The sequence below is a fragment of the Brachyhypopomus gauderio genome, chromosome 6 (assembly GCF_052324685.1).
Source record: "Brachyhypopomus gauderio isolate BG-103 chromosome 6, BGAUD_0.2, whole genome shotgun sequence".
Taxonomy (NCBI): domain Eukaryota; kingdom Metazoa; phylum Chordata; class Actinopteri; order Gymnotiformes; family Hypopomidae; genus Brachyhypopomus; species Brachyhypopomus gauderio.
In genome coordinates this window covers 23,748,600-23,760,982 of record NC_135216.1, presented here as the reverse complement: position 1 = coordinate 23,760,982, position 12,383 = coordinate 23,748,600, and the positions used below count along the sequence as shown (strand labels likewise).

Here is a 12,383-nt window from a genome sequence, read left to right as displayed (position 1 = left end):
GTCATGGTGAATGAAGACTGTTCCCATCAGAGTTGTGTACTCAGACGGCTTACTGATTACTGAGACGTGTGCATTTGTGTGTGCGCGTATAGTAACACAGGGATCGCGCCTGTGTTCATTACAAACGTAAGCTAGCTAAAACCGTTCAGCATAAACACATTCCTATAAATGTGCACCTATTCATTTGGATGTACATGCAAATAGAGGCAATAATTTCACTTGGAGATGCAACATTTGCATGGTGATAAGAGATGAGCAAAGCTGTCATACAGATAGAATATAAAAATACAGAGGAAAAGGGTATGTGGTTTTGCTCATATAACTATTATGTGGCAAAATATAGGATGTTGTGTGTGTGTGTGTGTGTGTGTACACAGGCACAAAAAGGTTTGATGGTCCCACAGTAACATTATTTCTACACTGAAAATTTACTATGAAACATTTACTTCACAATCAGCATCCCCATGCAAGGAAAAGGTTCACGTGAACATCACACAGAATGCAGGTTTACTGTTCCTCCAAACATTCATGGTTCAGCACTTAGATTACCTTCAGAGTTCAGTCTAAAACAAAACGACAACACACACATTTAATATTTGGTTTCTCAGTCTGGAGAATTATAGGACTGCTCCATTTGTTTTATTTGGTACTGACAGTTATGGCCAGTGCCTTGCCAAGACCAGAGCGTGCACACAGAGTTACTGCGGTGTCATGTCAGCTCGAGATTTCAACAGGTATTTCATCCTCGTCAAGGGATAAGTGCGACGGAACAGCGGCCGGGCTGCCAACACCTCCGAAGTTGATAGAACCATAAAGTTTAGCGGAATGCTTCGAGTAGGCAAACGCCTGTCTCCTGACCATTTCGCCTTTATATAATGAGATCATCAATAAGGTTGAGAGCACCACACCGCCAAGGGTGAGCAGACACAGCCCCGCGATTACACATCTATCCAGGTGGGCGCCCACCCTAGCATTTTCCCGCTCGAGGCGTTCCATTTCTCGAGCCGATATGCCGTCGGGGTTCACTTTGACGTCGCGTGGGACAGTATAGGAAACCACCACCAAAGATAACCCTGTAACTAGAAACGTAACAGCACTTATGAATCCGTAATCCACCGACTTTTCGGGCGATTCCGCTGCAAAATCCTCTTCGTCCAACATGGAGAGGTCCGGGGAACCCTCCTGGAGATGACTCAAAGCACCGCCGCTTAAATGATCAGAGTTAGTCTCTCGTGAGTGCTGTGGACTGTCTGGTCGACTACCGATATCGTCCATACTAGCGAATGCCGTCTCCTTATCATGGCATATATGAACTTCTTCGTCAATTCCCCATTCGTCAAGCATGCGAAGCCTTCCGATAGTCTGGGGCGCTGTCCACGGTGCTGAAAAGCACGGCGCTTCGTTAGCATGCTCGTCCAATTCTTCGCAGTGGTGCTCAATTAAAAAAGCTTTTTCATCTGCGCCCGTTGAGTTATAACTTTGTTGATGGTTCAAAGTCCTTTCGATATCCCTGTTTTCGCGTTGGCTGCTTAGACGCTCTAAGTAGAGGATCTTTAGCTCGGCCATTGGATTTAGGGTGCTCCCGTGCTCATGTCACTGAACGCCCAGCATCTTTAATTTTAAAAACAAAACAGCAGTCGAAACATGAATTGGTAAAGCGAATTTTCCTTATGCATTCGAGACATATGGTCTAGCATCACTGCATATTGCCCACGTTTGTAAGGGAATGAGCAGATTAGAGCAACATACTTTGCAGTTGTTTACCAAATAGATTGGATTTTTTAATTTGATATAAGGTGTTAGCCTGAACCTTTTTCTCGAGCCACTTAGAAACTAATATAGAAATTAAATAAACTACAATAAAAGGCGGGTTCTTCCCAATATCAATAGTTTTCTGATTCATGACAACGTGTCTTAATCCTCTGCCCTTATCACTATCATAAACTATATAGAGTTATTAGTGATTCGGTTCATAGTGTTCCATTTAACAAAGTACACAATATACAAGCCGCTGAAATGCTTCGTGTATTTCACTAAAACAGTACTCTTAAATAACCTACCTTTTGTGTGCACCTTCTTGCGCTCGTTCCTGGCTTGTCACTGACAGTAGTACGGTAATTAAAAGGAAAGAATCGACGAGAGCCTCCTACGCACAGCGCTACTCTGCTCGCAGTGGCCGTGATGGATTTTTCCCCTCTGTGCGCTCAAAGCGCCGCGCGCTGTCAGCAAGAGTATCGCGAACGAGACCGAGAAAAAGGAAGGCGCGTGTTGTCAAAAAAAACCCCATCTCGCGCAGTGAATTGATGTGAATGGAGGTTGTTTATGTGTAGCTGTAAATACGTACGGCATAATAATATGACGTGATATGGCCTACGGATTATTTGAAGCACTGAGGCAGCAAAGATATATATATATATATATATATATATATATATATATATATATATATATATATATATATATATATATATATATATAGCATGTCTAGATGTTGAAGCCGCCTTTTAAGTTTGATACAATGCACTTTTAGGTACGCATACTTTTTACACGTCTGTGGGGTTTTTTTAAGTGTAGGCTACTGTTGCCGCCAAAACTTTGATGTCTTTGCTCTGTTTTTTTTTTACATAGAACGAGACCGCAGTGACCCCCTGTGCTTATAGCACAACGTTCAAGTATGCGTTCAGTTTGCTGTAGGTCACAGCTGGCGCTCGACTCACTGTTTCTTTCTTGCACGCTATAGGAAGATTAAATTCACCCTTTACTAACGCCGAGTGCTGCATGAGGCACTCAAGTCTTGTCACAACGACTGTTAGGGGCAGCTTAAAGTAATAAATAAATGGATCTGGAAGTTTCCTTCAGGATGTCTTTAGCTACTGGGTGAAGGATTTTCTCTCTCTCTCTCTCTCCCTCTCTTACACACAAAAAGGATGACTCACTCAGTAGACATAAGACATAAACCGAGCACATGCTCCTTGCTTGGTGACAGAAAAAATATTCTCTACTGTATTTGTCATCCTAACTGAATACAACTGCATACTGTGCAGCAGGAGTTAAGAGAAACAGCATTTCTTACAAAAGTATACCTACCATAAATCTGCAGGAGAGCGCATTAGAGACCATGTTTTATAAAAACATATTTCACCAGTGGCACATCCTCACATACATAAGAGTGTGCACAATACACAAACACACTTAAACACAGTGTGTACCCAATTGCACACATTTCAGTTTGAAGAATGCGCGGGCCAGGGTTATACATTTGAAAAAGTATCAGTACTTTTATGAACAACAAATTCTTTGAAAAGGCAATCTGAAAAAAAAAACGAATGTATCTTTTTCCTCTTTTACGTGTCGCTATACAGAGACCAGAACTTCCTTACTGAGATCACCAGAAACCTGTCAGACGATGGTTAATAGGCACTGACAGCCAACATATTCAAAATCATTATTATACACTCATCATTGACACATTTGGCATACACCACGGAATGATATACATTGTCCACCAGCCGATGGCGAGGGATTTGAGCTGACGTCACGTGACCATGTCGCCGAGATGCAGTGTGACGATGTCACGTGACCATGTCGCCGAGATGCAGTGTGTCGTGTTTGTTTACTGCTGCCCACCGACGTGGCGTTTCTGGTGATAGATTGGCTGTGAAACGGGAGCAGGGTAGAGCTAAGAATAGAGGAGAGCGTTGAGCGCTGAGGCAGAGCGGAGGTTGGGCCGGCACAGCCAGAGGGACCCGACGGCCTCCGGTCCAAACCCACCAACCGGGGATGATGCGTATCTGGGCTTCTGAAAAGGCAGGACTTTGACTGGATGAAGCCCCAAAGAAGACTAAACCTGAACTCTAGACTCTTTGTTCCCCCTCCAGTCCCATTTAATAAGTTGTTTATCAGTAATGGAAAAGGCAATTATAATAACATACCATAGTGAACAGCTTTAGCTCAGTCATTTAATTAACACTGAATCCATTTGGATACTTTAGGGAATATAATTGAATTTAAGCCATTGTGAATGTATTGAAAAGGTTTGCATTATGAAATGCACTTATATATACATATAAGTATATATATATATATATGGCAGTAAGGCATTTCAACAAATCAACTGTCAGAAGATCATGCTGAAAATCCATGTACATGTACACTCTATACTCACACACATACACTCTGTACTCACACGCGTACACTCTATACTCACACATATACACTCTATACTCACAATTGTACACTCTATACTCACGCATGTTCACTCTCTGGTCCCATACACTCTATTCTCACACACTCTCTGTTCAAAGTTGCACTCTATGGTCATACGTGCACTTTGTGGTGATTAGGGCATTGTTCCTACTTATTGAGTTTTGGTGTTTCAGCCACATCCATTGTTCATCTATATAAAATGATGCACATAGTCATGCAATCTTCACAGACAGACACAGGCAGGCAAACCAGTCCTGCTGAGCACTGATGAGCTCAGTGACTTTTATCCCCAAAGAACGTCACCTTTTCCACAAATTGCCACAGTTGCCGGTTCAGACTGAAGTGGCACAGCACTCCTCACACAGCACGGTGGTGAAGTGGTGTAGCTGCAGCTCTGCTCCAACGGGTGGTGGGGTGCCATGCATCCATACTCCTCTATACACAGAAGCCTCCAGAAAGCAACACTGGTTGAACCAGAACGTTTTACTTTTAAGTTATGCACAATCTCTGGTCATTTTAATTGCTGCATTTGCTTATTAAAAGTACAACCAGCTGTGAATGTGCTGCTTCCAAAGATTCCGCCACTCTGCGTAGGCTAAACGGTTCGTTTCCATGGAATTGTGCAGCACATTTTCGAGAGCTAATCAGAGTTTGACTGATGAAGACTGATACACTGATGTAAACATACAATTACTGCGTGTTGTTGCATTTAACACATTTGTGGTTAAACGACAAGACGACATAAATACATTAATGGTCATATAACCTCACTCCAGTTGCAGAAATCTTTACTGTGTGACTGCTCAGATATTTGCAGTAATTATTTTCATATCCCGAAAATGTACACTCCATCCTTGCATGCTGAATCATGTCCACATACATGTTGCATCACTACAGTGTAAACGTGCCTCTGGAAGCGTGCACAAGAGCTTTACATCGGGGGCTTAATGAAATGGGTTTCTGACTGAACAGCTGCACACACGCTTGAGATCATTATGCACAATGCCCACATTTGGAAATGGTTTTTTTTTTCTAGAGTGATGAATCACACTTCACTGTGTGATGGATGAATATGGGTTTGGCAGATGCCAGGAGAATGCTACCTTCCAGAATGCGACGTTCTGATGGTAAAGTTTGGAGGAATAATAGTGTGAAACGTTTTACAGGCTTTAGCCTCTTGCAGTGAAGGTTAATGTTAATACTGCAGCTTACGCAGGAATTTAGCCTGCAAACGATTTGCGGAATGCGCTTTTCTATTCCAGCATGACTGTGACCCTGTGCGCAAATTGAGAGCCATGAAAAACGTGGTTTGGCATGTTTGGTGTAGAGAAACTTGTGTGTCCTCCATCAAGCCCGCCACTCAAGCACCTTTGGGATGAGTGGAAATGTCCATCAACAGTCAAGTGGCTTTATAATGAACGTAACATATTCCACTAATTTCACTGAACGAAAGAAAACACAATTTGGGATGATGGGATGCTGGGGGAAAAAAAGGATTCCATAGCAACAGTACATTGTTTATTTGCTACAGTTGGTCAACACTTATCAGGCCAGCAGAGGGGGAGGGGTCAAGCCTGCTGTTTATGACTGGCCTCGAGACACAGGCGTCCGGGACGGACGCACCGACCAGGACTTCCTTCCGACCTTCCTGCATTACCTCGCAATGCATGCCTCCTCCAGGCCCATAAATCTGAGCAGTCAAGGATCACTTCAGACCATAAATATGGTTTACAGCTCAGCTGGCAGGCACCACATTAAGAGAACAGAAGTGTAATATATTCAGGGATGATGGTGGAGCAGTTACATTTACAAGGGTAGTGGAGAAATACACTCACGTTTATTCCGCATCAGCCGGTTCCATGCCTTTGTTGGCTCTGTATGGTAGAGGTCTATATGTGGTTTGAAGGAAGATTGTCTGTGGGTTTAAAAAGGCTTTGCTGACAGAAGTGCAGCAATCTAAATTGCTCAATTCCTATAAAAGGATCCCAAAAGGATCCCAAAAGGATCCCTTGTTGAAGAACCAATTCACAGACAGACCATTTACTGAAACAGTGGAAGACAACGAAAAGAAAAATAGAACTGACCAATGTGATTTCCTTTTCATGCATACTTATTTGTTTCCTATTGGCAAACTTTGACTACATTTACACATGGTATTAATATGTGTGATCAGATTAGTGTTAAGTACAAGTGTAAAAGGGGTCTTAAATGTCTCTGTGCTACAGTCATGTGCTACAGTCACTCAAATCAAGTGGTCAGGGATACAAATGCCTAAAATTCATTTGTAATGTAAAAACAATTCTGTCCCAGACAACACAGAAGAACTGTTCTACACATTACTGAGCATGGAAGCAGTGTGAGGTTCTCTCTAGATAGGGACAGTAAACGGGGCATTAGGGCCAATCTTAGGGTGTTCCAGCCGTTCCTGATTCTTGAGTCCAATATCTTAAGGAATAGTTCTTTGCTTCAACACAAGGTGGCAGTAAAGCACATAAATAAGCTCTTCTCATAATGACTCTGAATTCCAAGAGGTTTCATACATGTAACACAGAGCAATGTACAAGAATACAATAGTCGTCCATAATACTGAATATGCATATATGTGACACTGCAAAATAATTGTACAGGGTCGTGTGTCCATCTGTGACTCCACCCACAGGAGGCATGTTCAAGATGGGATAGCAGATGATGGTGCAGCAGCTACATCTGCTCAGGTTCTTCGCATTTCATCTTGTCTCCACCTGATGCTTTCAAAAACAAGCCGTCTAATAGTCTACCGGAAATGACAGAATCCTGACACAAGTCAGAAGTAGTAACACACCACCAGCTGCTACGGGGGTGACCTATCCCCTCTGTCATCCCGACAACAGCCCTCGTGACACAAGCATGAAGACCTGGCAGGAAGAGACGGACGTTCTCCGAGCTGTCATGGTGCCATGGTCACAGTTGGTGAGGAGGAGAATATTTCTCACCTCCATAATCTTGGACGAAAGGAACAACTGTGATCCCCAATGAGTCAATTATATTCATAAAGGAGCCATATATATATGTGGTGAAGACTTCAGCCAAATGTTACTGAACCATTTGGATAATAGGAGGGAAAATCGTGCACAATTGAGAGAATGTCACGATACATTACATAAGGAAACAGTGTGTGTAAATGTGTGTGGGCACAGGGGCTTTACATCCATAGTTTGCATTAAAAGTTTTGATTTTTAACATAACTTCTTCACTAATTGTATATATGACAAGACTCAAAAGGCCCTGATTAACCCAGTAAAAATCAATTTGAACATTTTTGTTCAATGCAAGTTTGCACTGCATTACTTTCAAATGACCTACAGATTGCAGAGTAAATCACCCAGTATCCAGCTGTGTTTTGCAAACTGCAAAATGGTGGAGAAAAAAACAGACCAACACCCACGTAAAAATAACTGACTTTAATCAATAGATACTACATACTACAGATACTGATACTACAGTCCCACCATTCATTCATTATCCAAAACACTTAATCCCATTAGTCGGGGTCACAGGGGGGCTGGAGCCAATCCCAGCATCTCCAGGCAAAGGCAGGGTACACCATGGGCAGGTCGCCAGTCCACCGCATGGCCAACACACACGCACACCTATGGGCAATTTAGAGTGATCAATCAATCTAACACACATGTCTTTGGACCATGGGAAGAAACCGGAGTACCCGGAGAAAACCCACACAGGCACAGGGAGAACATGTAAACTTCACACAGAGCAGCCCAGACTGAGAATCGAACCCAGACTGCCTTGCTGTAAGGCGACAGCGCTAACCACCACACCACCATGCCACCACAGTCCCACCAGAGATGTAAAAATGCAAAAGAATATTTACAAGGTACTCTTTGGTTGTTGTAAGATAATATTTGATTGGTTTTAATTAGCTTAACGTTGGATTCATTTATTCTGGACTACAGAAGTCCTTAGTTATTACAGGAGTTCTGAATTATGTTAAACAATCTTACATTGAAACTACTGTGGAGTGAGATTGTGCATTCAGGTCTGTTCTAAGGTTGCTGCCTCCAAAAAAAATCTAAAATTATCTGGAACTGGAAATGCAGGTAAAATGATGCAAAACAAAGACAGAGGGCCTCAAAACTTCACAGACTAAAAAACACCATCAAAGCAACTGCTTCAAAACACCTGTTAAGCTCCTCCCACCCTGGGCCTGCTGGTGTTTGTTAGTATAGTTGGAGCAGAACAGAAGTCAATGCTGCATCATGACTTCCTCATTCCAGCTGAGCGTACACACAGGGTTTGGAAACATCCAAGAATGACCAGAGAACATCCTGAGATCAAGAGCTGCAGGGTAAAGAGATGCACCTGCAGAACACATGCACTCTGGACATGGACTCAAAGCACCTGTGCTCCAAGTGTGACATGATCTCTACTGTATTTTACTTTATAACTTTATATATCGGAAAGCAATCTCAACAAGCAGGTTCAATCAGTGACCAGTGCATTTAAAGGGTCACACCTGTCGATGAACCGCCGGTTGGCTTGTGGTATTCATTGGTCTTCAATAATCTATGACTCTCCTTTGATAAATAGCATTCAACTGAAAGTTAAAACTGTCTCCACAGGCAGTTGCTGCCCCAGCTCTGCACATGCATGTGCACACACACACACACACCCACACACACACACACACCCACACACACACACACACACACACACACACACACCCACACACCCACCCACACACCCACCCACACACACACACACCCACCCACACACACACACACACACCCACCCACACACACACACACACACCCACACACACACACACACACACACACACCCACACACCCACCCACACACACACACCCACACACACACACACACACCCACACACACACACACACACACACACACCCACACACCCACCCACACACACACACCCACACACACACACACACACACACACACACATTCTTTTTCACTTACTTGAGCTTCTGAAAAAGTCTGCAAACCACCCTTGCATGAGTTGAACAAACTCCTTCCCACTAATAAGCATATTTACAGTATTCACAACCTATTTACACTGTTTACATGTGCAGCCAGATCAAGTAGGGTAGGCAATATGGCAGCGTGCATTAGAGAACGTAATTCAGGGGCTGATCAGGTGCAAGGAGATTAGGCTGGGTTTCCCATATATTCCAAAACAATCCCTGTAACCCGGATGAAAGATGCGTCCTACTTCAGCAGAGGAAACGTCACCCTGCACCTACCTCATTATTAGCTTAGTTTAGCTGGCTTAGAGTTGGACGGTCTACTGTCACATATACTGTATGTACACTCCGCACACGACATCCAATCATCAAAAAATATGGACCATAAACATGCATATTGATACCAGGTTGGGAAGGCAAGGTCAACATGTAGCACTGTAACACTGAGAGGTGGACACCGGGCTGTGCTTGGCGACAATCGGACTGTAAGTGCAAACACACCTACAAGTGCAAACTAGGTGTTTTTATAAAGTGTGTGGTGAGGATTTGTTTTTAGTCTCCACACATTTAACTGCATCTCAGGTGATCCAAAGAAAAACAATGACCAACTCTTGGTATAACTGAGCAGGGCTCGTTTAGACCAGAAGGACGGTTCATGGTATGGTAAGTGCATACGTCATATGTACATCAAATGGATTAGTTTAATCGATCGTGTATAGAAGGACTTTCAATACTGCCGAAGTGGCTAGTGTTTCAATCATATGTACATTCAATGCACATTCAATTCATTTGGTTCAATCGATCGTGCATAATTATTTCAAGCAGTGCAAAGACGCACGTCAAAAGTTAATGGTTTATGATGAATAAGAACTTAGAAGGCTCCATAAAATGCCGGAAAAAGATCATCATAAAATTAACGTCCCAGAAATCAGTCCTAGGGTCGAATAAAATAAGAGCATATCCGATAATTTGAATAGTCTTGTGGACTTCCCAAGAACGCCCCTGTTGCGCAACGAATCATGCAGCCTGTAGCGAAACGATCCAGCACTACAGGCGCTGTCCTTGATAAGCGCCTTTTATATGACAGGGGCGCGCGTAGCAGACATCAGTAAAGGCGCACAGAGCGCACCTGAGCACTTTTTTGTTCAACAGAAAGGCTGAATGACGTCTAAATCCTATTTTTAAAATAATCCTATCTTTTTGGATTATACATGTGCGTCTACGCCTACATCGCTCCGTTTAAATTACTTTTATCTTGATTCAAGTTGCCCTGCTTGACATTAAAATTTCTGCGGGGACGCAAGTCAGACGACTATGTATTAACATTTCTCCATTTACCAAGACTGCGAGAATGGAGAACTTAACTTCCGCCAACAGTACTTTGGGAACTTGGACCGACCGCAGTATAGAATACAAGGTAATCAGCGCTTTTGTCGTCTTCGTGATTTGCGCTTTGGGCATCGTGGGGAACGTGATGGTCATACTGGTGGTCATTACGACGAAGCACATGCGGACCCCCACCAACTGTTACTTGGTGAGCTTGGCTGTTGCGGATCTTATGGTGCTGATAGCCGCCGGCTTGCCGAGTGTAGCGGACAGCGTTTACGGATCTTGGATCTTCGGTTATTCCGGTTGCATGTGCATAACTTATTTTCAGTATTTAGGCATCAACTCATCTTCTTGTTCTATAACAGCCTTTACTGTCGAGAGGTACATCGCGATATGCCACCCAATCAAGGCGCAGTTTTTGTGCACTTACTCTCGGGCGAAGAAGATCATATTTGGAGTTTGGCTTTTCACGTCGATGTACTGCGTTATGTGGTTTTACCTGACCGACATTGAAGAGCTTGTGTATGAGGACGTAACCATTATAACGTGTGCCTACAAAGTGTCCAGAAAGCTGTATTTGCCTATTTACTTTTTTGATTTCGGTGTTTTCTTCGTTCTACCTCTCACGCTTGCCACTATTTTATATGGACTCATTGCAAGGATTCTTTTCCTGAATCCGCTACCCAAGGTTAAGAACGGACCCAACGACTTTTCAATAAGTAATAAAATGCATCTAAAAAACTCAAGTCAGTGCTCAAGTGCTACGGCAGCTTCGCGAAGACAGGTGAGCCACACAAACCAGTTAGCAGCAGTGGTCGGTGTAGTTCTTGGGTTGCAATTATTTTTAAGGGACTTTGAGAACACTGTTTATATAATGTGTCACAGGAAACACCAGGTACATCTAACCAAGTTACAGCAGCAATCACAAGCTACACATTTTCACTTTTCACTTAGATATCGTTATTTTTGTACATGAATGCGATAAACATCGTTTCTCACTCCGAGTATTCAGCTGCCCTTACTTATTTAGTTTAACTAAATATAAAAACATGCTTGTGTTGCTTCTCCCGTGACAGGTGACTAAAATGCTGGCCGTGGTGGTAATTATTTTTGCTGTTCTCTGGATGCCCTATCGCACTCTTGTGGTGGTGAACTCCTTCCTAAAAGAAGCCTACCTGGACGCATGGTACCTGCTCTTCTGCCGCTCCTGTCTGTACCTGAACAGCGCCGTCAACCCCGTTATCTACAACGCCATGTCGCAAAAGTTCCGCGCTGCTTTCAGGAAGCTCTGCAGCTGTGGGGCTCGCGCTCAGGCCAAACAGGCGGCGTACAGCGTGGCGCTAAGCTACAGTGTTGCTAAGGAAACGTCCATGATCGAGAGCACGGAACATTTTTCCACGGAGATAGATGAACTGACAGAAGATCCCAACGATCTGGCAGAAGAACTGGCAGCCAAGTAACGGCCTGTCGCCCAGGAGAGCTGTGCTTAAGCGGCTATCAGCCAGGTCACATAATACATGACCTTTATACAGCAATCATTTACTCAAACAATCTAAATAATAAAGAGATCCCAGTTACAATCAACACATAGCGGAATAGCTATGTGATATATATATGTATATTGATATATATGTATATATATGTATTGATTTACCTCTCTCTCTCTCTCTCTCTCCCTCTGTGTGTGTGTGTGCACGGACGTAGTTTTGGGGGGGGACTTTTTCAAAAGCCGGTTTTGGTCCCCCCCAGTTTTTACAGTTAAAACCAAATATTTAAGTAGCGACGAAGTCATGTCCCCCCCACTTTTTAACGGTTAAAAAACCAATATCCAAATAGCGACAAATCTAGCACTAGGATCATGCA

The 12,383-nt window shown here is 43.3% G+C and overlaps 2 protein-coding genes across 2 annotated transcripts in view; one reads left to right on the top strand and one right to left on the bottom strand.

Annotated features, from left to right (window-relative positions):
* Positions 1-2,181, bottom strand: part of LOC143516281 (transmembrane protein 74) — a 2,926-nt gene extending 745 nt beyond the window's left edge. Inside the window, exons 1-2 of the mRNA XM_077007838.1 lie at positions 2,061-2,181; positions 1-1,611 (exon numbers count right to left, since the gene is read on the bottom strand). The exon at positions 1-1,611 is cut by the window's left edge and continues 745 nt beyond it. Of these exons, the coding sequence (XP_076863953.1) occupies positions 715-1,566 (852 nt within the window). The 5' untranslated portion in view covers positions 1,567-1,611; positions 2,061-2,181 and the 3' untranslated portion in view covers positions 1-714. The remainder of the gene's footprint in view (positions 1,612-2,060) is intronic.
* An 8,117-nt stretch (positions 2,182-10,298) lies between these two features.
* trhrb (thyrotropin-releasing hormone receptor b) lies at positions 10,299-12,383 on the top strand. The gene is made up of 2 exons (XM_077007837.1): positions 10,299-11,304; positions 11,597-12,383. The coding sequence occupies exons 1-2, from the start codon at positions 10,543-10,545 to the stop codon at positions 11,978-11,980; spliced, it is 1,146 nt and encodes a 381-aa protein (XP_076863952.1). The 5' UTR covers positions 10,299-10,542; the 3' UTR covers positions 11,981-12,383.